The sequence below is a fragment of the Electrona antarctica genome, assembly GCF_951216825.1.
Source record: "Electrona antarctica genome assembly, chromosome: 1".
NCBI classification, from domain to species: Eukaryota; Metazoa; Chordata; class Actinopteri; order Myctophiformes; family Myctophidae; genus Electrona; species Electrona antarctica.
Window position 1 is genome coordinate 61,853,918 of NC_136806.1, and position 25,586 is coordinate 61,879,503.

The following is a 25,586-nucleotide window of genomic DNA, read 5'->3' on the forward strand; positions in this document are numbered from 1 at the left end:
CCTCTGCTGTGGTCACATGGTTTACAGTAAACTGCTGATATCTTATCCTTCATTCTTATCACATTGTTTTACAAGGAGCTATATGGTCTCACACACACACACACACACACACACACACACACACACACACACACACACACACACACACACACACACACACAGTGTATGTACATATTAGAATAACTATTATATGTATTCGTGTCCACAGAGAGGGGTGCGTTGTGACTGAGGCTGATCAGACACCTGGACTGAAGACACCCAGTCAAACCACACCTGGACTGAAGACACCCAGTCAAACCACACCTGGACAAAGTAAGAATGTGCACTCATTGAAAATTCATAGTCAGACTAAATGTTCAAATTATCGGTGTGTATCAATTATATCTAAGTGCAAATAATGAAGCTAAACAATTATCAATCCTGGACAAAAACAGCTGATCTTACCTTACCTTTGGCAATGTTGCTTATCAAAAAGCATATTTTCTGGGGGTAATTAATTAGTAATGTGTGCTGTAAACATGTAAAGCTATAAATTAACCTCAATGTTTAAAACATTTTCTTCTCATTTCAGATGTCAGTCTGCAGGATGATTTGAACGATTATAAGGTCAGTTTGGACAGTCTTGATGAAGTGAAAGACGACATGACGGAAGAGTCTGGAACCTCCGTCACCAGCACCTACTCAGAGCTCTACATCTCAGCGGGAGAGAGTGAAGGGGTTAATTGCCAACATGAGGTGATACAGCTTGAGACAGTTTCCAACATGAAGACCTTCCATGACGAACCAATCAACTGCTGTAAAATCTTTAAGATCCTCCTCCCTGGCAGAGAGACACCCAGCACAAGTGTTCTGACCGAAGGCATCGCTGGCATTGGAAAAACATTCTCTGCGCGCAAGTTTGCTCTGGACTGGGCAAGAGGTTTGGAGAATCAAGATATAGATCTCCTGGTTCTCTTTTCATTCCGGGAGCTGAACTTGGTCAGAGATAAGCAGTACAGCCTTCTCAAACTGATCCATGATTTCCACCCAACATTAAAGAAGGTCACAGCAGAGCAGCTCGCTGCCTGGAAAGTTTGCTTCATCTTTGATGGCCTCGATGAAAGCAGGTTTCCATTGCACTTCGACAAAAATGAAATCATCTCTGATGTCACAGTGACATCATCGGTGGATTATCTGTTGACAAACCTCATCAAGAGGAATCTGCTCCCCTCAGCCCTCCTCTGGATAACCACCAGACCAGCAGCAGCCCATCAGATCCCTCCTGCATGTGTTGACATGGTGACAGAAGTGCGAGGGTTCACAGACCCCCAGAAGGAGAAGTACTTCAGGAAGAGATTCAGTGAAGAGAAGCTGGCCGACAGAGTCCTCTCACACTTGAAGACATCGAGGAGCCTCCACATCATGTGTTACATCCCACTCTTCTGTTGGATCATTGCTACCGTTCTGCTGGACATGTTGAGGACACACACCACGATAGGACAGCTGCCCAAGACCCTGACTGAGATGTGCTGCCAATTCCTGTTGGTTCTGACAAACAGGAAGAAGCAGAAGTATGATGAGACTCATGATGTGAACAAGAAAGAAAAAGAAAAGGGGACACAACAGCAGCTCACAGAGACTGACTGGGAAGTTCTTCTGAATCTGGGCAAGCTGGCATTTCAACACCTGAAGAAAAGTAGCCTCATGTTCTACCAAGAAGACCTGGAAGAGTGTGGTCTTGATGTGAAAGACGCATCGCTGTACTCAGGCGTGTGCACGCAGATCTTCAAAAGAGAGAGTGTGCTGTTCCAGAAAACCGTCTACAGCTTTGTTCATCTGAGCATCCAGGAGTTTCTGGCTGCAGTCTACCTGTTCCACTGTTTCACACAGAAGAACATGGAGGTACTGAAGACATTCCTGGAAGATGATGAATACAGCGGTAGGAGCTCCCTCTCCGACTTCCTGAAAGCTGCTATGGAAAAATCCCTGAAGAGTAAGAATGGCCACCTGGACCTACTTGTTCGGTTCCTTCATGGCCTCTCACTGGAGTCCAACCAAAGTCTGTTAGGAGGCCTGCTGGGTCAGACAAAGAAAAGTGTGTTAGGAGGTCTGCTGGGTCAGACAGAGAACAGTCCAGAGGAGATCCAGAAAGCCATCCAGAACCTGAAGAAGATGTTAACTCGTCGTGATGTCTCTCCTGACAGATGTATCAACATCTTCCACTGTCTGATGGAGATGAACGACCACTCACTACATCAGGAGATCCAACATTTCCTGAAGTCAGAGAACAGAACAGAGAAACTGTCTGAGACCCAGTGTTCAGCTCTGGCCGTCATGCTGCAGATGTCAGAGGAGGTTCTGGAAGAGTTGGACCTGGACAAATACAACACATCAGAGGAGGGGCGAAGGAGACTGGTCCCAGCAGTGAGGAACTGCAGAAAGGCTCGGTTAGTAGTTAACACATGGATTGACTGCCAAGCACGCAATACTGTGTCCTATGATCCTTTCAGTGGTTTATGATAGATGGCGCTCTTTCACCAACGTATGAATGATGCTAGGTTGCTAGGCAACAGATAAAACCAGTATGAATGATGCTAGGTTGCTAGGCAACAGATAATACCGGAAATTAACCGGAAGTGAAAAGTCTGCCTCCCGTCCGCCTCAATGTAAACAGATTTTGAAAATGCATTTATGTTTTTCTGAGAGCAGGCTCTCCTGCTCTCAGATGTTTTATTTTTTAGCGGCCAAAAACATTTAAGTTACAGGTTGAAACAAGCGTTTAAATTGCTTCTGAAGTCAGCCTGTGCCATGTTTTCCCAATGTCAACCCTGTCTGCATGCACAGTTCTGCTTCAATGTCAACCCTGTCTGCATGCACAGTACTGCTTCAATGTCAACCCTGTCTGCATGCGCAGTACTGCTTCAATGTCAACCCTGTCTGCATGCACAGTTCTGCTTCAATGTCAACCCTGTCTGCATGCACAGTACTGCTTCAATGTCAACCCTGTCTGCATGCACAGTACTGCTTCAATGTCAGCCCTGTCTGCATGCACAGTACTGCTTCAATGTCAACCCTGTCTGCATGCACAGTACTGCTTCAATGTCAGCCCTGTCTGCATGCACAGTCCTGCTTCAATGTCAACCCTGTCTGCATGCACAGTACTGCTTCAATGTCAACCCTGTCTGCATCAGTGTTGTTTTTGGCAGCAAATTTAGATTTTAGTTTTAGTCATAGTCTCTTGAATTATGTAGTTTTAGTCACATTTTAGTCACCAGTAGGAGGTTGCACAACCTCGCACTAAGTTCAAACGTAGCCTAGTAATTGCGTAAATGGCCTTTACGTCAAGACTTATGCATTACTAAAATTTAAGCTGTTGCACCACACAAATTAGTTATAACGTATCTCTAAGTAACAACTAAATATTTACGCAAACCATGTGGCAGCACTAAGTCCTAGGAGCAGTCTACTAACTTTGTTATCATGGCTGACCGGGTTGATTTCGTCGACGCATTCATTCAATATAACGAAAGACCCCGTCCTCGCCAACACGTTTTGCGAGACCGACTACACCCGCTTGATATTTATGATGATGTTGACATATTTGCCAGATTCCGTTTGTTCCAAATGAACTGTTAATTGATATACATTTAAAGAACATTTAGTCAGTAAAATATATTCATATGGATGTCAATAATTTACAAATGTATAGATCATTTAATAATCAATATACTGTACAGATATTTAAATACGATGCATGTACTATCATACCTGTAAATATATCAAACAATCTTTGCAGTAAACAATATCTGATAATAAAAAAATATCAACATCTGATAAATACATACATTGACAAGATAACGTTTACTTCCTAGTGTAGAAACCGCTCGTTTTCATTGGATCCGGGAGCTATGACGTCATTTTATGCTACACATTATTTTAGGAACAGTCTAGGCACTACTAGTTACGTTATGCCTTAAGCAGTCGTGGTGCAACACAATTTAGTAAGCCACTAGTTACAAACTAACTAGTATAAGCCTCTAGTAAGGACTTTACTCCACAACTTAAGATTTTAGTCGACTAAATCTACAGTTGATGAACGAAATGTATTTTGGCAGGCCTTGATGTCGTCGTAATGACAGATCTACAAGCTCACAACGCGTCGCCTATTTTCAGCATGCAACTAATTGTAAAATGAAATTAATTAGTCCCTTCCTAACATTTTAGTCTAGTTCTTATTTGTTGACGGAATTGTCAGTATATTTAGTCTTAGTTTTAGTCATCATAGCTTATAGTTTTTATTTAGTTTACATTTAGTTTTCGTCAGTGGAAAAAGGTAGTCGACGAGCATTTTCCGTCTTAGTTTTAGTCGACTAAATCAACACTGGTCTGCATGCACGGTACTGCTTCCGTAAGATTGACATTGTGAAAACATGGCACAGTATACAGTAACTTCATAAGTGATTTAAACACTGGTTTCAACCTGTTACTTAGATGTTCTTGGCCACTAAAAAATAAAACATCTGAGAGCATAATGTAGGTTATGACATTTTTTTTGACAATATTGGGGAAATCAAACTAACTTCGTCTTCGTTTCACACCTTCTACTGCTTTGATATCTATATTGTTTTCTTCCTCTGTTATTCTGTGCTGTCAAGTGGTGTTGTCTATTCCAGGGGTTCTCAACGTCTTTGTCTGGGGAGCCCTGGAAATGCTTTGGCCATGTCGCGACCCCCGCCCCGCCCCCCTCCGCACCACCAATACAAATTGACTGCTACAATAACCTTAATAATAGAGAAAATACATCATAAATAAATACTGAAACCCAGATATAATCATCAAGGAAAGTTTATGCATGCACTGTGTATGTATACTCTAAATTTCCATTTTCCAGCTTTTTAGTTTTTAAAAAAGAAAATAAATGTTTTTTGTTTTTTAATAATTTGGGGACCCCCAAAATTAATTTTGGGACCCCCTGAGGGGTCGTGACCCCCAGTTTGAGAACCCCTGGTCTATTCCACACTCTGCTCCTCTAAATACTCTTTATATCTAGATAACTACATCAATTTGTTTTCAGTTAACTTCCATGACAGTGAACTAGGTATAATTTGTTTTGATAATCTCTTATTTAATCTGCATTTACAGACTTGTTGGCTGTCAGCTCAGTAAGACAGACGTTGAAGTTGTGGCTTCAGCTCTCAGCTCTAATCCTTCCCATTTGAGAGAATTGGACCTCAGTGAAAACGACCTGCAGGACTCAGGACTCTGTGGTTCACTGAAGAGCCCACACTGTAGACTGGAAGTTCTAACGTAAGATACATTTACCACATTCATTGTAATCACTTCTGTTTTATTATGCACTGTATTATGTGAATATAATATGAATGGTGTGGTGAGAATGTATTAATACGCTTGATCTCATGGTAACCCAAGCCTATGTGCCTGAGTAGACGTTAAAATTACCCCAAACATGTTTCAAAGTGTAATATCGCTTTAACGCAAGCTACTTGTCTTTTCATACAACAGGGTTGCACACTGAAAATAGCTGATCTACAAGCTCACAATGCGTCAAGGACCCAACACTTGTGAGCTTGTAGATTGGCTATTTTCGACAAGCTTTACAGGAGTACGCCATAGGACAACACATAATCAATATCCTGCACCTACTGTACCAATCAATTATCATTATTAGGGTAGAAGGATATTAGTCTAGGTCTGTGGTTCCCAAACTGAGGGTCTGGACCCCCAAGGGGGTCCCCAGATGATTAGCTTAATGTGCAACTAGTGTGGTTTCTCACTCAACAGTAAACACACCAACATACAGTTTAAGTGTATACAGACTAGTATCTGCACATTTATAAAGGTACAATTTAATGACTTTTAAAACATTTTTAAAACCAATTTGGTAAATTGGCGAATATTACGGAAGACGCAAACACACATGTATCTGTGCAGCCGAGTCAAACTAAATGAAATGCCTACAATTCTTGCTTGTCAGGGTATTGGGTCCTCAGTTCAAATCATTATTTAGGTATCATTTGTTTTTATAATTTCTTATTTAATCTGCATTTACAGACTTGTTGGCTGTAAACTCAGAAAGACAGACGTTGAAGTTGTGTCTTCAGCTCTCAGCTCTAATCCTTCCCATTTGAGAGAATTGGACCTCAGTAAAAACGACCTGCAGGACTCAGGACTAGTGGAGCTGCTCTGTGCTTCACTGAAGAGCCCACACTGTACACTGGAAGTTCTAAAGTAAGATACATTTACCACATAAATTGTAATCACTTCTGTTTATTATGCACTGTATTTACCAAAACTGACGAAGGAGAAAAAAAAACGCACTTACCCGATGGAAAAAATGTAGGGTTTTGGAAACGAGCCCCCATGTGATGTCTCGGCCTAGGGGAACCGAGACAACATAAAGTGTGGAAAACCGACCTTCCCAGCTCCCAAGAAAACCGCCGTCCAAACAGTTTACTTTTCGATGTTTTCTTTTTATTTTCTCTCTTCACTTCGGGCAACGGGTACAAAATCTCCAAGAGCGGAGGACTGAACATCAAAACAGAACTAGAAAGAAAAAGGGAATGCTTACCTCAATGAATTCAAAACCAAAATACAATCGCTAACCTCCCTGTCAGAAAACAAAATACAAACGGGAAAAACATAAGATCAGCCCCCCCCCCCCCCCCCCCCCTTTTTCTTTAGCTGAAAACCCCAGCCTAGCCTAGCGGAGCAGAACTTGGCAGGAGGCCGTGTTCAAGTCGGACTGTTATCTGTCAGCTACATACTGGATCAAGTGAGACAATGTTGTATTAGGCTATCTGTTCAGCTTCACATGCACAAGTGGCTACAGAGCCAACAACGGAGCGGACGGGTTGGGAGTCAGGAAGGCACAGGTTCGCTGTCGCCGGCTCTCTGACAGCCTTTTAAACTTGGCGTCGTCCTCTGTGCACCAATCCGGCGAGGATGCGTCTGTTCCTGGCACTCCCCCTGTTACAATCACCCACTCACACCACGACACACACGCGCACACGTGCACGCGCGCACACGCAGACTACACATACACAGGAGAAAACACTGCCCGACTTCCCTTGCATAACCTTTAATATCATCACAATTTACCACATTAATGTTCATCACTTCTGTTTATTATGTACTGTATTATGTGAATATAATATGAATGTTATGGCGAGAACGTATTAATAAGCTTGATATCATGGTAACCCAAGCCTATGTGCCTGAGAGACATGAAAATTACCCCAAACATGCCTGAAAGCGTAATATCCCTTTAAGGCGAATGTATTGGCTACTATGTATTGGCAACCCATTGCAGCTACGCCACAGTTATCACGCTTCTTAATTATATTATAATAATAGGCCTACTAATACTAATAATATTAATACTAATATTACGGAAGAAAGAAGCAAACATTGTGAAAATAGCTGATCTACAAGCTCACTGTGAGGCGCTGTGAGCTTGTAGTTCTGGGGGGTCCCCTGTTGAAATATCATAATTTTAGAGCGTCCCAGTTCAAATATTATATCGAGGGGTCCCGATGAAATATTATTTTGGGGGGTCCCCAGTTCAAATATCATTATTTGGGGGTTCCCAGTTCAAATATGATTATGTCGGGGGCCAGGGTTTGTTTTAACACTAGCATGTCTGAACTCAACTCACCTACTACTCTGACGGCTAACAGTCAAGATGACCGTGTTTTTTGTGCAATTCCATTGGCCACTCTCTCCCTGCATCTCTTCTAATGCTCTTCACACCTCTCCCCCCGCGGCGGGGGGTTGACGACTTGCCATTGTCTTCTAAATGTCACATTCCAACTAATTCAAGGCAGCGTTTAAACTCGACAGGACAACTCGACTTATTTTTTCAGTTTACCAAACTATAATTATAGTGACGATGTGAGCGCTATATTGAATACCCTTGCGCAGCGCGAGGTAATTAACGCCAGCTGCCTGCAAATTATTTGGTCTTTGATCGTGTGATTAACGGATTATATATATATAAATCCTTTTAGACAATTTACAATTTAGGCATTTAGCAGACTCTTAATCCAGAGCGATTTACATTAAGCAATAACAAAAGCATGGCATACATCACATATAAAAAGTAGTTATCATGAATCATGCGTAAACTAAGAACGTAACAGTGGAGTATCTATGTAAACTATACATACTATACTATGTACTATAAAGTGCTATGACTACATAAAATGCAATTCTAGTGCTGTCTACGTAACAAGCTATAAGTCTGTTCAAAATACCATCTAAGTCTATATAAAGTGCTATCTAAGGGGCTAGGCTAGGGCAAGTGCTACGGGCCATGGTGGAGTCTGAAGAGGTGGGTTTTCAGACTACGGCGGAAGATTGGGAGTGAGGCTGCAGTTCTGACTGTGATGGGAAGTGCATTCCATAGTTTTGGAGCCAGAAGGGAGAAGAGTTTGGGACGTGTGGAGCGTTGTTATTTAGACCAAATAACAAATACAATACTGGGCGTTGGGGGTGCGTCAGCTCGGTCAGGAGGTAACAGCTGCGTCCAACACAGTTTGGGAGCGGATAAAACACTGTCCGACTTTGTATTGAGCCAATAAAATACACGTTATTGTAACAGCCAGAGCCAGGCGCATTGCTCAGTCAGACGAAATACGACATTAGAGTAATAAAGTCATTTTATATAGAGGGGGAAACATTATAGGCTACACGTGTATGGTTAAGGGGCAAGGGCGCATCAATGTAATTATTATATATTTGATTGATTGTGCCAGCTCCAGAGGTCTGCATCTCAGCAGCAGAAGGTTTGTAGCAGCACGGTTTATATACCATAGGATAGATCAAGTCATGTGACGCATCACCGCCACAAATAGTGCTACAGGGTTATCTAAAATGCATTTCCGCATACCTCACCTTCAGTTACTTGGATTCATGAACATTTACATGCCTCCGCGAGAGAGGGAGAGTGAAAAAAAGAGAGCCGTGCGTGCAAATCAGTTCCACTGGTCGCGTGCAGAAAAGTTTACAGACAAAGAAGGACGGACAGAACTGTTATCTTTTGACTGACAAAACATTTAGATGTTCGGGAGGTCTATCGGGTTGGAATGATTTCAAACACTGTCATTTTTATTTGGAATCGCATCGGCAAGCATTCTCGCTCCAAGGAAAGGAAATGTCGGTCGGGTCAAACAGACCATGCACAGCTCGTAGTCACGATGCTATAAACTTTATTATTCCAACGTTTCGGCAAACAGGTTGCCTTCTGCAGGGTATATTGAAAATAGCCTGAATTAAAAAAAAACATGATCCGGATTAGAAAGAGCTGGCGATATTTATATGCCAGAATAGGCCGTGGAACAATCCACAGCAGCAGCAGGCTATAATGCCGGTTTTAGCGTGCCCTCCGAACCAGGATAATTGATTTATTTTTATCATCACCACCTTACATAATTATGCTATAAAGATGGCGTGTATAGTCAACATTTATCTATTGAGCTATGCGCTTGGTGGAAACAATACGCCAGTCAGTCAACACACCATATTTCACCATATATTTTTTTCCATTTCGGGAAAAATAAAGTCACACATTGTTATTTCTGCAAACCGCATATAACAAATATAACCTCTAAAACAACATTTAGTCTAAATTCGTAATGTAAGTTTGTCTACATGTGGAAGTAGTTGGAATGCAAATGACCCATTAGCTTGAACAATGCCCGTCTCCAGCCGGGAGGGAGGTGTGAACTTCACTGCTTGAGGGGGGAGAAAGGGTGACGGCGGTCATTTGCGCGAAAAAGAGCAGATATAGTAGGTATAAGTATGCCTAAAATCATATTTAGAAAACATTTCAGATGAAAAACAAAACAGAGATGATTTGAATCGAATATTTAGAAAAAGTCATGCAAGGGGAACTTTCTCAGAACTTCATGGGCAAAGAAAATCCACTTCAAAATCGGTCAGATGGACCGCTTAGACGTGCTAGTGTTAATGGAGCTAAATCATCCAGGTGTGAAGGCACCCTAAGTGACACAAGAGTCTCCTTTAATAGATGGCTGTAAGCAGGTTCTAAATCCAGGAATAATGCATATTATAAATGTGTTCTTTATTCATTCATTTATTTATGTATGTTTTCATCTGGTGTTTCAGACTGGCTCACTGCGGCTTGTCAGAGAGATGCTGTGAAGCTCTGGCCTCAGCTGTAAGCTCTAATCCCTCCCTAAGAGAGTTGGACCTGAGCCTCAACGTGGTGAATGGTTCAGTCCTGGAGAACTGCAAGTGAGTAGACTTGGGCTGTGTCCATGTTGGACAGTGCAGTGTTTCCCTTATCCCTGTAAGACCCGGATACATTTCTACTTGCAAAAAAAAGATTTCAACCTTACTACTACTTTGTACTACTATGACTTATGTTAAAAAAACATGTTAAAAAAAAAAGTTTAATGGAAATTTTATGCACATTTATAATAATTATTAAAATAATAATAATAAATTAATAATTTACATTCGGTGGATATCTTTCACAATAATAATACATGCTTTTCTAGACATTCTAATGATCACACACATATATGTATTACATGCATTTTAGTTACTTTTATCAGGGTTAAAGATTAAAGGTCATAGGTCAATTTTTATTAGAAATTGCACTGAGTCCAGAGATTTTGAAGTTGTGTAAATTTGTGCCTCTGTGGGGGGTATTTATATGCAAATATCATGACCAATGGCATTGCAAGACTAAACAATGAACATCAATGATGATGTTTAGGTGAAAAAAGAATAGAAAAAAAAAGAAAAAAATTAAGTGATTAATTAAAATAAAAATGTTACCGAGAAGCATCGCTGGGTCTTACAGGGTTTAACAGTGTATTCACTCTGACACAACGTCACAAAGCATGCAGAGAGAACAATGCAGTGCCTCAAAGAAACTCTAAAAGTGTACTCTAAACAACAAAAATAATCTAAATTAAGAACAAGACATATCCCAGATATATGTGCATAGTAAAGTTGCACCAAGAAGGTATAAAAGGAGAGTGGAGTGCTATAGGTGTTAAGGTGGAGTCTGAGGAGGTGATGAGATCCAAACTGGGCAGCAGTGAGTATGTCTGGATGAGCTGCAGGGCCAAGATAATGATAGGAGAAACACTGTAGTGTCAGCTAGTGGAGACGTTGTGTTAGACAGTTAGACATTGATGCATTGTTGTTCTACTTCATACAGAGTGAAACACTGTAGTGTCAGCTAGTGGAGACGTTGTGTTAGACAGTTAGACATTGATGCATTGTTGTTCTACTTCCTACAGAGTGAAACACTGTAGTGTCAGCTAGTGGAGACGTTGTGTTAGACAGTCAGACATTGATGCATTGTTGTTCTACTTCCTACAGAGTGAAACATGGAGGAGAAGATGGGTTTAATTCTACACTCATTTCAAAACGTGAGTATCTGTCTGTCTGTGTCAACATCACACATTAACATTTTATACACTGTTGTATACTTGGTTGATGTTGTCCTGAAAACTCTTGTGCTCTCTACTCTGTGCTCTTGGCCTGGTCCTTAACATCATCAAGATAAGGTCATGTGGTTTGACAGAAACAATGGGCCTCATTCACTAACCTGGTCGTAAATAACATGTATTTCGTCTATATTTGGCATGAGTTCAATTCTGACGTGCGATGCATGAAAGGTGGTGCAGAGCCGTGATGTGTGCAGATCACAGGTGTGTCTCGTTTTTGTTAGAAACTCACAAGTGATCTCCGTGTTGATCATTTGCATTGTTCTACGCTCCATTTAACAACATACGAGACAACTGGAAATACAAATCACACTTGTGTGAACTGGGCGGTGCAACTATACATTTATTGGTATAGTTACTGCTATGTACTGTATTGTAGTGTACTGTGCTCTATGCTGTACTTTGATTATTTTTGGTAAATGACAGAGTTACCTTGTTGCAGCTTTCCGTGCTCGGACAGAGAGACAGACACGTACACATAGAGACAGACACGTACACAGAGAGACAGACACGTACACATAGAGACAAACACGTACACATAGAGACAGACACGTACACAGAGAGACAGACACGTACACATAGAGACAAACACGTACACATAGAGACAGACACGTACACATAGAGACAGACACGTACACAGAGAGACAAACACGTACACATAGAGACAAACACGTACACATAGAGACAGACACGTACACATAGAGACAGACACGTACACATAGAGACAGACACGTACACGTAGAGACAGACACGTACACAGAGAGACAGACACGTACACATAGAGACAAACACATACACAGAGAGACAGACACGTACACATAGAGACAGACACGTACACAGAGAGACAGACACGTACACAGAGACAGACACGTACACATAGAGACAGACACGTACACATAGAGACAAACACGTACACATAGAGACAGACACGTACACATAGAGACAGACACGTACACATACAGCTGCGTAATGGAGAGGAGGCACCGCTCATAAAAACTACAGATCTGAGATTACAACGCGTCGAGTCGCACCACGTTGACAACTTGTACTGCAATATAGAAATACTCTGTTACAAGTACAAGTCTGGAATACAAAATGTACTTGAGTAAAAGTACAAAAGTATTGGTATCAATATGTACTTAAAGTACCAAACGTAGAAAGTACTCTTTATGCAGAATGTCCCATTTCAAGTTTTCAACTGTATAAAAATCTTTTGACAGAAACAATGGGCCTCATTCACTAATATGCACCGTGATGCGACGCATTGTGAGCTTGTAGATCTGCTATTTTCAAATGGCCAAAATGTATATGGGCTTAAGTGGGAAATGTATGTTTTGTAGTAATAATCCAAATCTACAAATAACTAGTAACTAAATGTATTGGAGTAAAAGTACAATATTTGGAATCTGAGATGTAGTGGAGTATAGAAATAAAAGTGTTGGATATTGGAAATACTCAAGTAAAGTACTGTAGCGTTTACGTTCCCTCAAGCTGACTCACTAACTTAAAAAATAAAGGGAGGAAACAGGATTGACGTTTTAACCAGAGAACTGGGTTTTATTGCCCTTTTAATACAGGCTATAACTGGGTTGGGAGGTTTTAATACAGGCTTAAACTGGGTTGGGAGGTTTTAATACAGGCTAAAACTGGGTTGGGAGGTTTTAATACAGGCTAAAATTGGGTTGGGGGGTTTTAATACAGGCTGAAACTGGGTTGGGAGGTTTTAATACAGGCTAAAACTGGGTTGGGAGGTTTTAATACAGGCTAAAACTGGCTAAAACTGGGTTGGGAGGTTTTAATACAGGCTAAAACTGGGTTGGGAGGTTTTAATAAGGCTAAAACTGGGTTGGGAGGTTTTAATACAGGCTAAAACTGGGTTGGGAGGTTTTAATACAGGCTAAAACTGGGTTGGGAGGTTTTAATACAGGCTAAAACTGGGTTGGGAGGTTTTAATACAGGCTAAAACTGGGTTGGGAGGGTGCCGAAAATAACAAAGAGTCTCTCTGGCCCAATCCCAATCCGCTCCCTTGCTGACTCAATGAGCCCTCACTGACTTAGCTGCGCGTCCATGTGAAGTCCACGAGGGCTTGATGTCCCATTTGAAATCGGTAAGTCAGTGAGGCTGCAAGGGCTCCAAATTGTTGTGAAAGGAATGGGACAGCACTTTGAAGATGAGTCCGCCATTCATGACACTTTGCATCACTTTATAAAAACTATCCTTATTCACAGCCAGGGCCTACATGCTTGGCCTATTTATATCATGTCTATTTTAGTATTTAAGCTGATCGTTTTATTATTAGTTTCATAAATACACTTTCCTGTGTGATAGGGGTTGTAATATTCATATATAATAATATTCATTATAAATTGCATTTCCAAATTATTTTACTTTGCTCATTAGTCATTTCTCATCATGTTTCCCTTATTATTATTGTTATTATATATATATATATATATATATATATATATCCTATTCTTCCATTCCGTTTCCCTTTGAGAACAGTGAGAAAGCACTATTGTTTGTTGACATTCTAACCGCGATACATAACTAATTTGCATACTTAAATGATTGACGTTCGGACGATCCCCCTCATTCCCCTGGTAACGCTATGAACTGTGGGTAATTTCTTTGTCAAAGTCAGCATCGATGCTGACTTTAGCAAAGTGCATATAGGGGCGGGGCTGAGCCCTCACTGACTTAACGATTTCAAATGGGACATCCCTCAAGCCCTCACAGACTTCACATGAACGCGCACCTAAGTCAGTGAGGGCTCATTGAGTCAGCAAGGGAGCAGATTGGGATTGGGCCAATAGGCTGACTTTGATAAAGAAATTACCCACAGTTCATAGCGTTACCAGGGGAATGAGGGGGATCCTCTGAACGTCAATCATTTAAGTGTGCAAATAAGTTATGTATCGCGGTTAGAATGTCAACAAACAATAGTGCTTTCTCACTGTTCTCAAAAGGAGACGGAATGGAAGGATAGGATATATATATTTAATAACAATAATAATAAGGGAAACATGATAGAAATGACTATTGAGCAAAGTAAAATAATGTGGAAATGCAATTTATAATGCATATTATGAATATTATTATCTATGGATATTACAACCCCTTTCACACAGGAAAGTGTTTTTATAAAACTAATAAAATATCAGCTTAAATACTAAAATAGACATGATAGACATGGCAATCAATTGGTTGAGGCAGAGGCTGGACATTGCACAGGTGAGGGTACTTGGCCTCATTGGGCCCACTGGCAGAGCCTGACCAGAGCCTTTTGTAGTGGTTCTGGAGAACCGTGGGTCCGACCGACTCGATACCGGGCACTGCACTCCCTGCGGGGGTGTGGAACGTGTGTGTCGAATTTGAAGTCGGTGGGTCAAACGGTTCTCGAGTTACGTGCATTACAACCGCACACACACACACACACACACACACGCACACACACACGCACGCACACACAAACACACACACACACACACACACACACACACACACACACACACACACACACACACACACACACACACACACACACACACACACACACACACACAGAGATGTGGCACATTTATAGTAGGATTAGACCTGAGGACAATAAATGCCTTCTAAATTTAAACAGTTTTCTGAAAACCCCATATTTTAATGTCAGTCGTTCTCAAACATTTTTACATCAAGGACACCCAAAAATGTATGTAATTGGCCGCCGACCCCCATCTGAAAATATGTTGTTCCAGGGACCCCTCAGAAGCAAAGATATGAGTTAAAAACATTTGCTCTGAAAGAATATATATATATATTCAAAGATTTGCGCCACATTATCACGTTTTTTATAAAATAGCAGATCTACAAGCTCGTAGCGCGGCACTGAGTGCCGAGCTTGTAGATCTGCTATTTTTCAATAGCTAAAGTATAACATAATGCTTAAAACACCAATAAGGACAGTTTGTTTTATAAAGTGATGCAAATTGTCATGAATGGCTCATCTTCAAAGTGCTGTCCCATTTCCTTCACAACAATTTGGAGCCCTTGCAGCCTCTCACCCTCAAGCACTTACAGCTGACGTCATTAAAGTCAATGAGGGTTCAGGGCTCAGGGCTTGAGGGAGGCGATTGGGATTGGGCCTCTGTCTGTCTCTGTCTAGGCTAGTCTCTCTTTGCCTACTGTCAGTGTGTCACTTCCTTTATAATTATAAAATAACAAAAGCCAAATTCCAATACCGCAACTTTCACACTCGCTCACTCCCCTCGCGTCCTCCACTCGCTCCTTAGCTCCGCCCCCAGCGAGGAGGAGAGGATTCGATGCGAGGACAGAGTGGTGGAGTGGATTTGCCTCTAGAATCGGAATGTCATTTCAAAGCGACGGCACATTCCGCGATCACTTATGACGTCACTTGGCGTGTATCAATTCAATTCAATTCAAAGGGCTTTATTGGCATGGAAAACATACGTTTACATTGCCAAAGCAAAAGTGGTGGAACAATACAGTGTCACACAGCTGGATCACTGGAACTCCGAACCCAGTACAGTCTACAGAATAGACAATTCATCATTTTGTGCTTATAAATCAACCCCCCCCCCCCAGTCCCTCCTCCGACGGTCTTTGCATATAACGGACACTATAACAGGAATTAAGTAGTCTTTCTGACTTACATATTCAGTTGAGTCCACATAAATAGGCTAAATACATTTTTGTCACCGTCATTCATAGCAGTCTGCGCATTCAGGCATGCACAGAGAGAAAAAAACTATAGCTTTTGAGTCGCGCACAATATAGCCTATATTTATATACCTACTTTCATTATGCTTATATCACACAACGCAATAAAGCCAGTGGCTTGTTGTGGTCCTTTCACTTTCACATATGTAGGCTATAGATAGGCTACTTTATCATTCAGAAGCTCTATTAATTCAGCGCTGGTGGATGGGGGTGGGGGGGGGTGCATAGTATCGGGTTTCAAGCAGTGTGCCACATGTGGAGGAGGCGGACTTATGTCACTGGAGAAAGAAAAAAACATGTACACGTGATGCGGAAATCCGGCGCGAGGAGACAACATACCCCACCGAGCCTGCACCTGATGTACACTCGCTCTATGCGCTCTCGGAGAGCCCACTCGGCTCCTCCACTCGACTCCACTCGCCTCCTCGATGGAGCACATTAACAATTGGAACGTTAACCATTTCCGGGGCAAGCTGGAATGACCCCGAGTGACCGAGTGGGAGTGAGCGAGTGGCCGAGATTTTGGGTATTGGAATTTGGCTAAAGAGTCTCTCTGTCTGTCTCTGTCTAGGCTAGTCTCTCTCTGCCCACTGTCAGTGTGTCACTTCCTTTATAATTATAAAATAACAAAGAGTCTCTCTGTCTGTCTCTGTCTAGGCTAGTCTCTCTCTGCCCACTGTCATTGTGTCACTTCCTTTATAATTATAAAATAACAAAGAGTCTCTCTGTCTGTCTCTGTCTAGGCTAGTCTCTCTCTGCCCACTGTCATTGTGTCACTTCCTTTTTCTTCGGGCTCTCCTCTTCACCAACCACCTTCGCCCATTGCTTTAACCCCCTCTAGCCTGACCTATCACTGCATACATGAACTAGGCACCTCCTCCCCCCATGAACCCCCTGGGGGTCCCCAGATGGTTGTAGGGGTCCCCAGATGATTGTGGGGGTCCCCAGATGGTTGTGGGGGGTCCCCAGATGATTGTGGAGGTCCACAGATGGTTGTGGGGGGTCCCCAGATGATTGTGGAGGTCCCCAGATGATTGTGGGGGGTCCCAAGATGATTGTGGGGGTCCCCAGATGGTTGTGGGGGGTCCCCAGATGATTGTGGGGGGTCCCCAGATGATTGTGGAGGTCCCCAGATGGTTGTGGGGGTCCCCAGATGATTGTGGGGGTCCCCAGATGGTTGTGGGGGGTCCCCAGATGATTGTGGAGGTCCCCAGATGGTTGTGGGGATCCCCAGATGGTTGTGGGGATCCCCAGATGGTTGTGGCCAAATTGGCCAAAAATGTCAAATAAGGTGTAAGAAAGTGGAAAATATTGTGAAAATAGCAGATCTACAAGCTCACAATGCCTCAAACTAAATGTAACGCCTACAATTCCATGTTCTTGTCAGTGTGGGGGGTCCCCACTTCATTTATTATAATTTTGGGGGGTCCCCACTTCATTCATTATAATTTTGGGGGGTCCCCACTTAATTTATTATAATTTTGGGGGGTCCCCACTTCATTTATTATAATTTTGGGGGGTCCCCACTTCATTTATTATAATTTTGGGGGGTCCCCAGTTAAAATATGATTATTTTGGGGGGTCCCCAGCAGTGTTGTTTTTGGCAGCAAATTTAGATTTTAGTTTTAGTCATAGTCTCTTGAATAGTTGCATTTAGTTTTAGTCACATTTTAGTCACCTGGAATGTCTTAGTGTTAGTATAGTTTTAGTCGACTAATATCATTATATATTAAATCTACAGTTAAATCTACAGTTGATTTAGTCGACTAAAATGTATTTTGGCGGGCCTTGATGCCGTCGTAATGACTGTTTTTACACTTGCTAAAACTAGCAGATCTACAAGCTCACAAGCTTGTGAGCTTGTAGATCTGCTATTTTCAGCATGCAACCAAGTGTAAAATTACTTCTACTGGATCTCTTGTCCACTAGTCCCTTCCTAACATTTTAGTCTAGTTTTTATTTGTTGATCAAATTGTCAGTATATTTAGTCTTAGTTTTAGTCATCATAGCTTAGTTTTCATTTTGTTTCCATTTAGTTTTCATCAGTGGAAAAAGGCAGTCGACAAACATTTGTCATAGTTTTAGTCGATGAAAACAACACTGGTCCCCATGCAGTTCAAATGATTATTTTGGGGGGTCTCCAGTTCAAATAAAATCACACTGTGTGGAGACTTTTAGACATTCTGCCCCCTGGTGGTTGGACTCTAACCCTTCACCCAACTGTGTGTGTGTGTGTGTGTTTGTCCGCGCATGTGTGTGTGTGACCGCGCATGTGTGTGTGTGACTGTGCGTGTGTGTGACTGTGCGTGTGTGTGACTGTGCGTGTGTGTGACTGTGCGTTTGTGTGACTGTGCGTGTGTGTGACAGCGCGTGTGTGTGTGTGACTGCGCGCATGTGTGTGACTGTGCGCGTGTGTGTGACTGTGCGCGTGTGTGTGTGTGACCGCGCGAGTGTGTGTGTGACCGCGCATGTGTGTGACCGCGCATGTGTGTGTGACCGCGCGCGCGCGTGTGTGTGTGTGTGTGACTGCGCACGTGTGTGTGACTGCGTGTGTGTGTGACCGCGTGTGTGTGTGTGTGACCGCGCGTGTGTGTGTGGCCGCGCGTGTGTGTGTGTGACCGCGCGCGTGTGTGTGACTGCGCGTGTGTATGTGTGTGTGTGACTGCGCACTTGTGTGTGTGTGTGACTGCGCACATGTGTGTGTGTAACTGCGCGCGGGTGTGTGTGACCGTGTGTGAGTGTGACTGCGTGCGTGTGTGTGTGTGAATGCGCGTGTGACCACGCACGCGTGTGACCACGCGCACGTGTGTGTCCGCGCATGTATGTGTGTGTGTGTGTGTGTGTCCGCGCATGTGTGTGTGTGTCCGCGCTTGTGTGTGTGACCGCGCATGTGTGTGTGACCGTGCATGTATGTGTGTGTGTGTGTGTGTCCGCGCATGTGTGTGTGTGTGTCCGCAATTGTGTGTGTGTGTCCACGCGCGCACGCGTGTGTGTGTGTCCGCGCTTGTGTGTGTGTGTGTCCACGCGCGTGCGTGTGTGTGTGTGACCGTGCATGTATGTGTGTGTGTGTGTGTGTGTGTGTCCGCGCATGTGTGTGTGTGTGTCCGCAATTGTGTGTGTGTGTCCACGCGCGCACGCGTGTGTGTGTGTCCGCGCTTGTGTGTGTGTGTGTCCACGCGCGTGCGTGTGTGTGTGTGTGTCCGTGTGTGTGTGTGTGACTGCGCGCGCGCGTGTGTGTGTGACTGCGCGTGTGTGTGACCACGCGCGTGTGTGTGTGACCGTGCGTGTATGTGTGTGTGTGACCGCGACTGTGTGTGTGACCGCGTGTGAGTGTGACCTTGACCGTGCGTGTATGTGTGTGTGTGACTGTGAGTGTGTGTGTGACCGCGCATGTGTGTGTGACCGCGACTGTGCGCGCGTGTGTGTGACCGCGCATGTGTGTGTGTGTTTGTGTGTGACCGTGCATGTGTGTGTGACCGTGCATGTGTGTGTGTGTGTGTGTGACTGTGCGCGTGTGTGTGTGACTGCGCACGTGTGTGTGTGTGTAACTGCACGCGTGTGTGTTTTGTGACTGCGCGTGTGTGTGCAACTGCGCGCGTGTGTGTGTGTGTGTGACTGCGCGCACGCGTGTGTGTGTGACCGCGCGTGTGTGTGTGACCGCGCATGTGTGTGTGTGACCGTGCATGTGTGTGTGTGTGTGTGTGTGACTGTGCGCGTGTGTGTGACTGCGCGTGTGTGTGACTGCGCGCGTGTGTGTGTGTAACTGCGCGCGTGTGTGTGTGTAACTGCGCACGTGTGTGTGTGTAACTGCACGTGTGTGTGTGTGACTGCGCACGTGTGTGTGTGACTGCGCGCGTGTGTGTGTGTCTGCGCGTGTGTGTGTGTGTGAGACCGCGCGTGTGTGTGTGTGCGCATGGGTGCGACCGTGCATGTGCATTTGTGCGTGTGTGTCAGTCAGTGAATGATGTATTTAATGTTCCTTGTGTTGTTTTCTCATCAGATTTCCAGCGTCTCACACTGGACACCAACACAGCACACAGAGACCTCTCTCTGTCTGAGGACAACAGGAAGGTCACAGGGAGGTCTCTGTCTGAGGACAACAGGAAGGTCACAGGGAGGTCAAGGGGTCAGCGTCCTCCTGATCACCCCGACAGGTTTGATGAATGCCGTCAGGTTCTGAGTAAACAGAGTGTGACTGGACGCTGTTCCTGGGAGGTAGAGTGCAGTGGAAGGGTTAATATAGGAGTGGCTGACGGAACAATCAGCAGGAAAGGAGATGGTTGGGACTGTAGGCTTGGAGACAATGACAAGTCCTGGAGTCTGTGGTGTGATGGTCTTAATGGTACCAGTTACTATGTCTTACACAACGGACAGGAGACTGTCCTCCCTGTCAGACCCTCTAAAGGCTCCAACAGAGTATCAGTGTATGTGGACCGTCCCGCTGGGACTCTGTCCTTCTACACAGTGTGCTCTGACTCACTGAGACACCTGTACACCTTCCAGACCACGCCCACTCAATCTCTCTATGCTGGGTTTGGGTTATGGAACTCCGCCTCAGTGTGTCTGTGTGAGCAGAGATAGAGTCTCTATGTGAGGGTGACATCATCAGGTCGCCATGGTTACTCAACATGTTTGAGTGAGTGCAGGTTGTCATGGTTACCACCGTCACCACGGGGTACTTTGACACTATAGCCGAGTCTGACATCATCATGGACTCCATATTTGGGCATGAGTGACTCATGACATCACGGTGACATCATCGTTTTGATGTAATAAGCATCACTAGTGACATCACACATTACAGCTCCTGGACGTTGTCATGTCAACACCCCCCATGTATTTGACCTTTGACCCAATGCATTGTGAGCTTGTAGATCTGCTATTTTCAAATAGCAAAGTAATATATGGTTAATATTTATCATTTAGCTTCTAGGACCCCCTGGAACCCCCTCAAGGACCCCCGGGGGACCCTGGACCACACTTTGAGAACCAGTGTTGATTTTGTCGACTAAAACTGACGGAAAATGTTCGCCGACTACGTTTTTTCACTGAGGAAGACTAAATAACAAAATAAAAACTAAGCTATGATGACTAAAACTAAGACTAAATATACTGACAATTTCATCAACAAATAAAAACTAGACTAAAATGTTAAGGTGGAGAAGAGATCCAGTAGAACTAAAAGACAAGTCATGTTATGCTTGGTTGCTGAAAATAGCAGATCTACAAGCCCACAACGCGTCGCATTGAGACACGTTGTGATCTTGTAGATCTGCTATTTTCAGCATGTAAACTCAGCCATTACGACTTCACCAAGGCCCACCAAAATACATTTTAGTCAACTAAATTAACTGTAGATTTTGTCAACTAACATCTTATATTTAGTCGACTAAAACTAGACTAACACTAAAACTTTTCAGATGACTAAAATATGAAATATGACACACACACACACACACACACACACAGATATGTTCAAATGGGGGTCCCTGGTACAAATATGTTCAAATGGGGGTCCGTGGTCAAATCCATATTAATGTCAAACTCTATGGTATAAATGAGTCATCACCACAGGGAGCTTTAGATCTTACATTAGACTAGATGTCTGCATGGGTTGGTAGACGGGGAGAGTCTTTGACCTTTGACCTGGTAGATGGGGAGAGTCTTTGACCTGGTATATGGGAGAGTCTTTGACCTTTGACCTGGTATACGGGGAGAGTATTTGACCTTTGAACTAGTATACGGGGAGAGTCTTTGACCTTTGACCTGGTATACGGGGAGAGTATTTGACCTTTGACCTGGTAGACGGGGATAGTCTTTGACCTTTGACCTGGTAGACGGGGAGAGTCTTTGACCTTTGACCTGGTAGACGGAAGAATCTTTGACCTGGTAGACGGGGAGAGTCTTTGACCTGGTAGACGGGAGAGTCTTTGACCTTTGACCTGGTAGACGGGAGAGTCTTTGACCTTTGACCTGGTAGACGGGAGAGTCTTTGACCTGGTAGACGGGAGAGTCTTTGACCTTTGACCTGGTAGACGGGAGAGTCTTTGACCTTTGACCTGGTAGACGGGAGAGTCTTTGACCTGGTAGACGGGAGAGTCTTTGACCTTTGACCTGGTAGACGGGAGAGTCTTTGACCTGGTAGACGGGAGAGTCTTTGACCTTTGACCTGGTAGACGGGAGAGTCTTTGACCTTTGACCTGGTAGACGGGGAGAGACTGAGGAGTGACCTTCTGAGGCATCCTTTGAGTAACTGCTGGTGCTCAGTATGGAGGCTGCAGCAGAGCTCAGTGTGGAGGCTGCAGCAGAGCTCAGTGTGGAGGCTGCAGCAGAGCTCAGTGTGGAGGCTGCAGCAGAGCTCAGTGTGGAGGCTGCAGCAGAGCAGGTTATTTCTGGACTTCACCTTCGCTGCCGTTCCCTTTTAGGTGTTCCTTGAAGGACAGGGTTCTGTCGAGGGTCACACCGAGGTGGGTTGGATTAGAGGCAGCTTTAGCTTGAGTCCACTCAGATGGATGTTCAGTTCTCTGACAGCTTTAGCATTGTGGAGATGGAATACGCTGGAAGCTGGGCTTTTTTCAGAACTGGTCCAGTTTGGAAAGGTCTTCAGTGAGCACCTGTTCCAGTGGGTCAAATTCTGGTGGTTTGGAATGCCAGACAGATGTCGTCTGCACAGATGAATTTGCAGGATTTGGTGGATGGTAGGTCGTTTTGTGTAGAGGTTGAACAGGGTTGGACTACTAGAACTGAGCCCTGCGGGAATCCATTTATCTGTGTTCTCCGTGTGCCTGTGTTCTGACCTAGGTGAACTCTGAACCTCTGGTTGGTCAGCAGAGTTTGAATTATTGCCGTTGTCCAAGCAGGGAGCGTCCTTTGTGAGTTTCACTATGAGGTCTTTGTGAGTTTCACTGTGAGGTCTTTGTGAGTTTCACTGTGAGGGTCTTTGTGAGTTTCACTGTGAGGTCTTTGTGAGTTTCCCTGTGAGGTCTTTGTGAGTTTCACTGTGAGGTGTTTGTGCCAGACGGTATCAAAGGCAGCTGTGAGGTGGAGGAACACAGTCCCTGTCTTCATTCATCTACCATGCAGACATCTACACCCCCCCACTGCTCCACTTCCATCTAGACCAACCCTCCACCAGCTGACTTCACCGTCCAATCAGCTTGGACAAAGGAATGGGAGTCCAAGGAGGTCCCAAACAAACAGTAATCGTTTTCCTCTAATGATTGTAACTGATTTATGAACGGCAGTAATACCCAATGTCCTCAGCCACTTTCATTAGTGTTCAATCTTTTTATAATATTTGTATATTTGTATATTTGATATTTCTATATATTGGGCAAATGTATTGACATTGTTAATAGATACTGATAGCTTTTATCTATCCAGTCTGTAATCACACCTTGGGTGTGACTGTGAGGTGATGATTAGTGATGGTGTGCACCTGCACAACATCACCACTCCTTCAAAAGAGACTTGACTCCCACAACTCCTCACACTGAAGAAGGCTGTTAGCCCAAACGTTTGTCCCGATGAAATAGAGAAATAAACCTGCTTGAATTTGTTTCTTGGTGTGTGCAACCTCTCTACTTTTTATGATGTTGATTTAAGCCGGTGACGCACCATAAGTCAGAGCGCGGTACAAGAAAGTTGACTAAAACAAATGCTTGCAATGATTTCAATGTGTTTGTAAAGGTGTCTAGTAACAAAACAAATGTTTGCAATGATTTCAGAATCATGAGAAATGGTTGACTAAAGGCCTGGTCAATGAGGAGGAGGGCCATTTACATGTAAAATGGCCTCGTTATGTTTATTTTCGTTTTGTTTTCTTTTTTTGTTTGAATAATGTACAAATATGTATGAACAGGAAGGACTGTCAGTTGTATTCAATGTACTTTGTGAAATGTGTCATATAATCCCATATGGGATGAGCCAAAGTGGCATGACACGAAAATAAATATTGCATTCATTCATTCATTCATTCATTCATTCATTCATTCATTCATTCATTCATTCATTCATTTGATATTCTCATTCTTCACATGTTATTGTATGATCATGTGTAGAAGTCATAATTGTTTAATAAATTGATTGTTGATAGGGATGCACGATTAATCGGTAGCATAAATCGGAATCGGCCATATCGGCCATAAAAATGCCATATTGGTATCGGAACAGTCTCAAAATAATACAGATTATTTAATCGGTTTTAAATGAAAAATGTAAAAAATCATCAATGAGTTCAATATAAATCCAAAGTGTCTAGTACCTCTAGTCTAGAACAAAAGCCACATCAAATATGATGTAAATTGTTATTAAAAAATAAACTTTACATTTTTCTACATTTAATTTGTGTACTTATTTCATTCAGTCATTCAGTTGTGAAAACAGACACTTGGAAAAGAGTATCTAGGCTATTTATTGATTGCTTTAATACTTTATTAACAGGCTTTGGGCCCAGCACCTATAGGGCCTATAGGCTTGTTTCCATTGTGGTCCTCTGTATGATATCGGAATCGGTCACAATCGGTATCGGCAGATATGACTCTGCAAATAATCGGATATCGGTCATAATTTCATAATCGTACACCGCTATTTGTTGACAGTCTGTCGTTGTTCCTGTGTATTAATATTCATAGTGTGACAACATGTCCACAATAAGAACTACGTTGGATCCAATCGGAACACACGTTATTATTTCATGTATAAACAAACAATGTCATTTACAGCTAAACATTTCTCTCAAGAATGTTTCTGAATACATTTAAAGCGAGAAACAGACACTGAACGCACTGACCGGATATTGATTCTATTTCTCCAACACTTCCCGTTGATTTCTGAGGCGCGTTGCACTGGACTCACCTGGCATAAACTAATTGAATTCTTTCATTCCTGTAAGCAATGAAATCCACCTTCATTTAGTTTTTACTCATGGGTCAATTCCCATTAATTACCCTAACATCTAACATCAGTTATTATGGTGGGACTTGGAGAGACAAATATTTTCTGAGGTGGTACTTCAGTATAAAAAGGTTGGGAACCAATGGCCTAATGGACTACTTTCATTACCGTAAGCAATGAAATACTTTGTTTCATTTGTACTTTTGGATCATTCTGGTAATTTATTGTGTACGTAAATAGCCATATATTGGGTCGCCAACTGAATAAGGAATAAGGAATCGTCCCTTGTTTGGAAACAACAATAAGACACACTTTGTTATTTGTAAACTAAAATACATGTCCGTTATTGAACTGATAGGAGACACACTTTGTTCCTTATTTGTAAACTAAAAGACATGTCTGTTATTGAACTGATAGAAGACACACTTTGTTCCTTATTTGTAAACTAAAAGACACGTCCATTATTGAACCAATTGATGGAA

At 43.1% G+C, this 25,586-nt stretch overlaps 1 protein-coding gene and 1 long non-coding RNA gene across 2 annotated transcripts; both read left to right on the forward strand.

Annotated features, from left to right (window-relative positions):
* The first annotated feature begins 232 nt into the window (after positions 1-232).
* LOC306928418 (protein NLRC3-like) lies at positions 233-21,446 on the forward strand. Its single transcript, XM_079508501.1, has 8 exons — positions 233-312; positions 572-2,426; positions 5,122-5,286; positions 6,052-6,228; positions 10,126-10,254; positions 11,356-11,405; positions 20,210-20,280; positions 20,317-21,446. Exons 2-8 carry the CDS (start codon positions 643-645, stop codon positions 20,788-20,790), a joined length of 2,850 nt encoding a protein of 949 aa, XP_079364627.1. The 5' UTR covers positions 233-312; positions 572-642; the 3' UTR covers positions 20,791-21,446.
* Positions 21,447-21,656: 210 nt separating this feature from the next.
* On the forward strand, positions 21,657-24,552 carry LOC306928528. Its single transcript, XR_013790703.1, has 3 exons — positions 21,657-21,839; positions 22,364-23,121; positions 23,169-24,552. It is a non-coding gene; the product is annotated as an uncharacterized lncRNA (long non-coding RNA).
* The last annotated feature ends 1,034 nt before the right edge of the window (positions 24,553-25,586 follow it).

Bases quoted from the DNA above. Each gene is read 5' to 3' on its own strand.
- LOC306928418 (XM_079508501.1), top strand. From the start codon at position 643: ATGACGGAAGAGTCTGGAACCTCCGTCACCAGCACCTACTCAGAGCTC. The intron at 2,427-5,121 runs GTTAGTAGTTAA...CTGCATTTACAG, and splicing joins AGGAACTGCAGAAAGGCTCG to ACTTGTTGGCTGTCAGCTCA. The intron at 5,287-6,051 runs GTAAGATACATT...CTGCATTTACAG, and splicing joins TGTAGACTGGAAGTTCTAAC to ACTTGTTGGCTGTAAACTCA.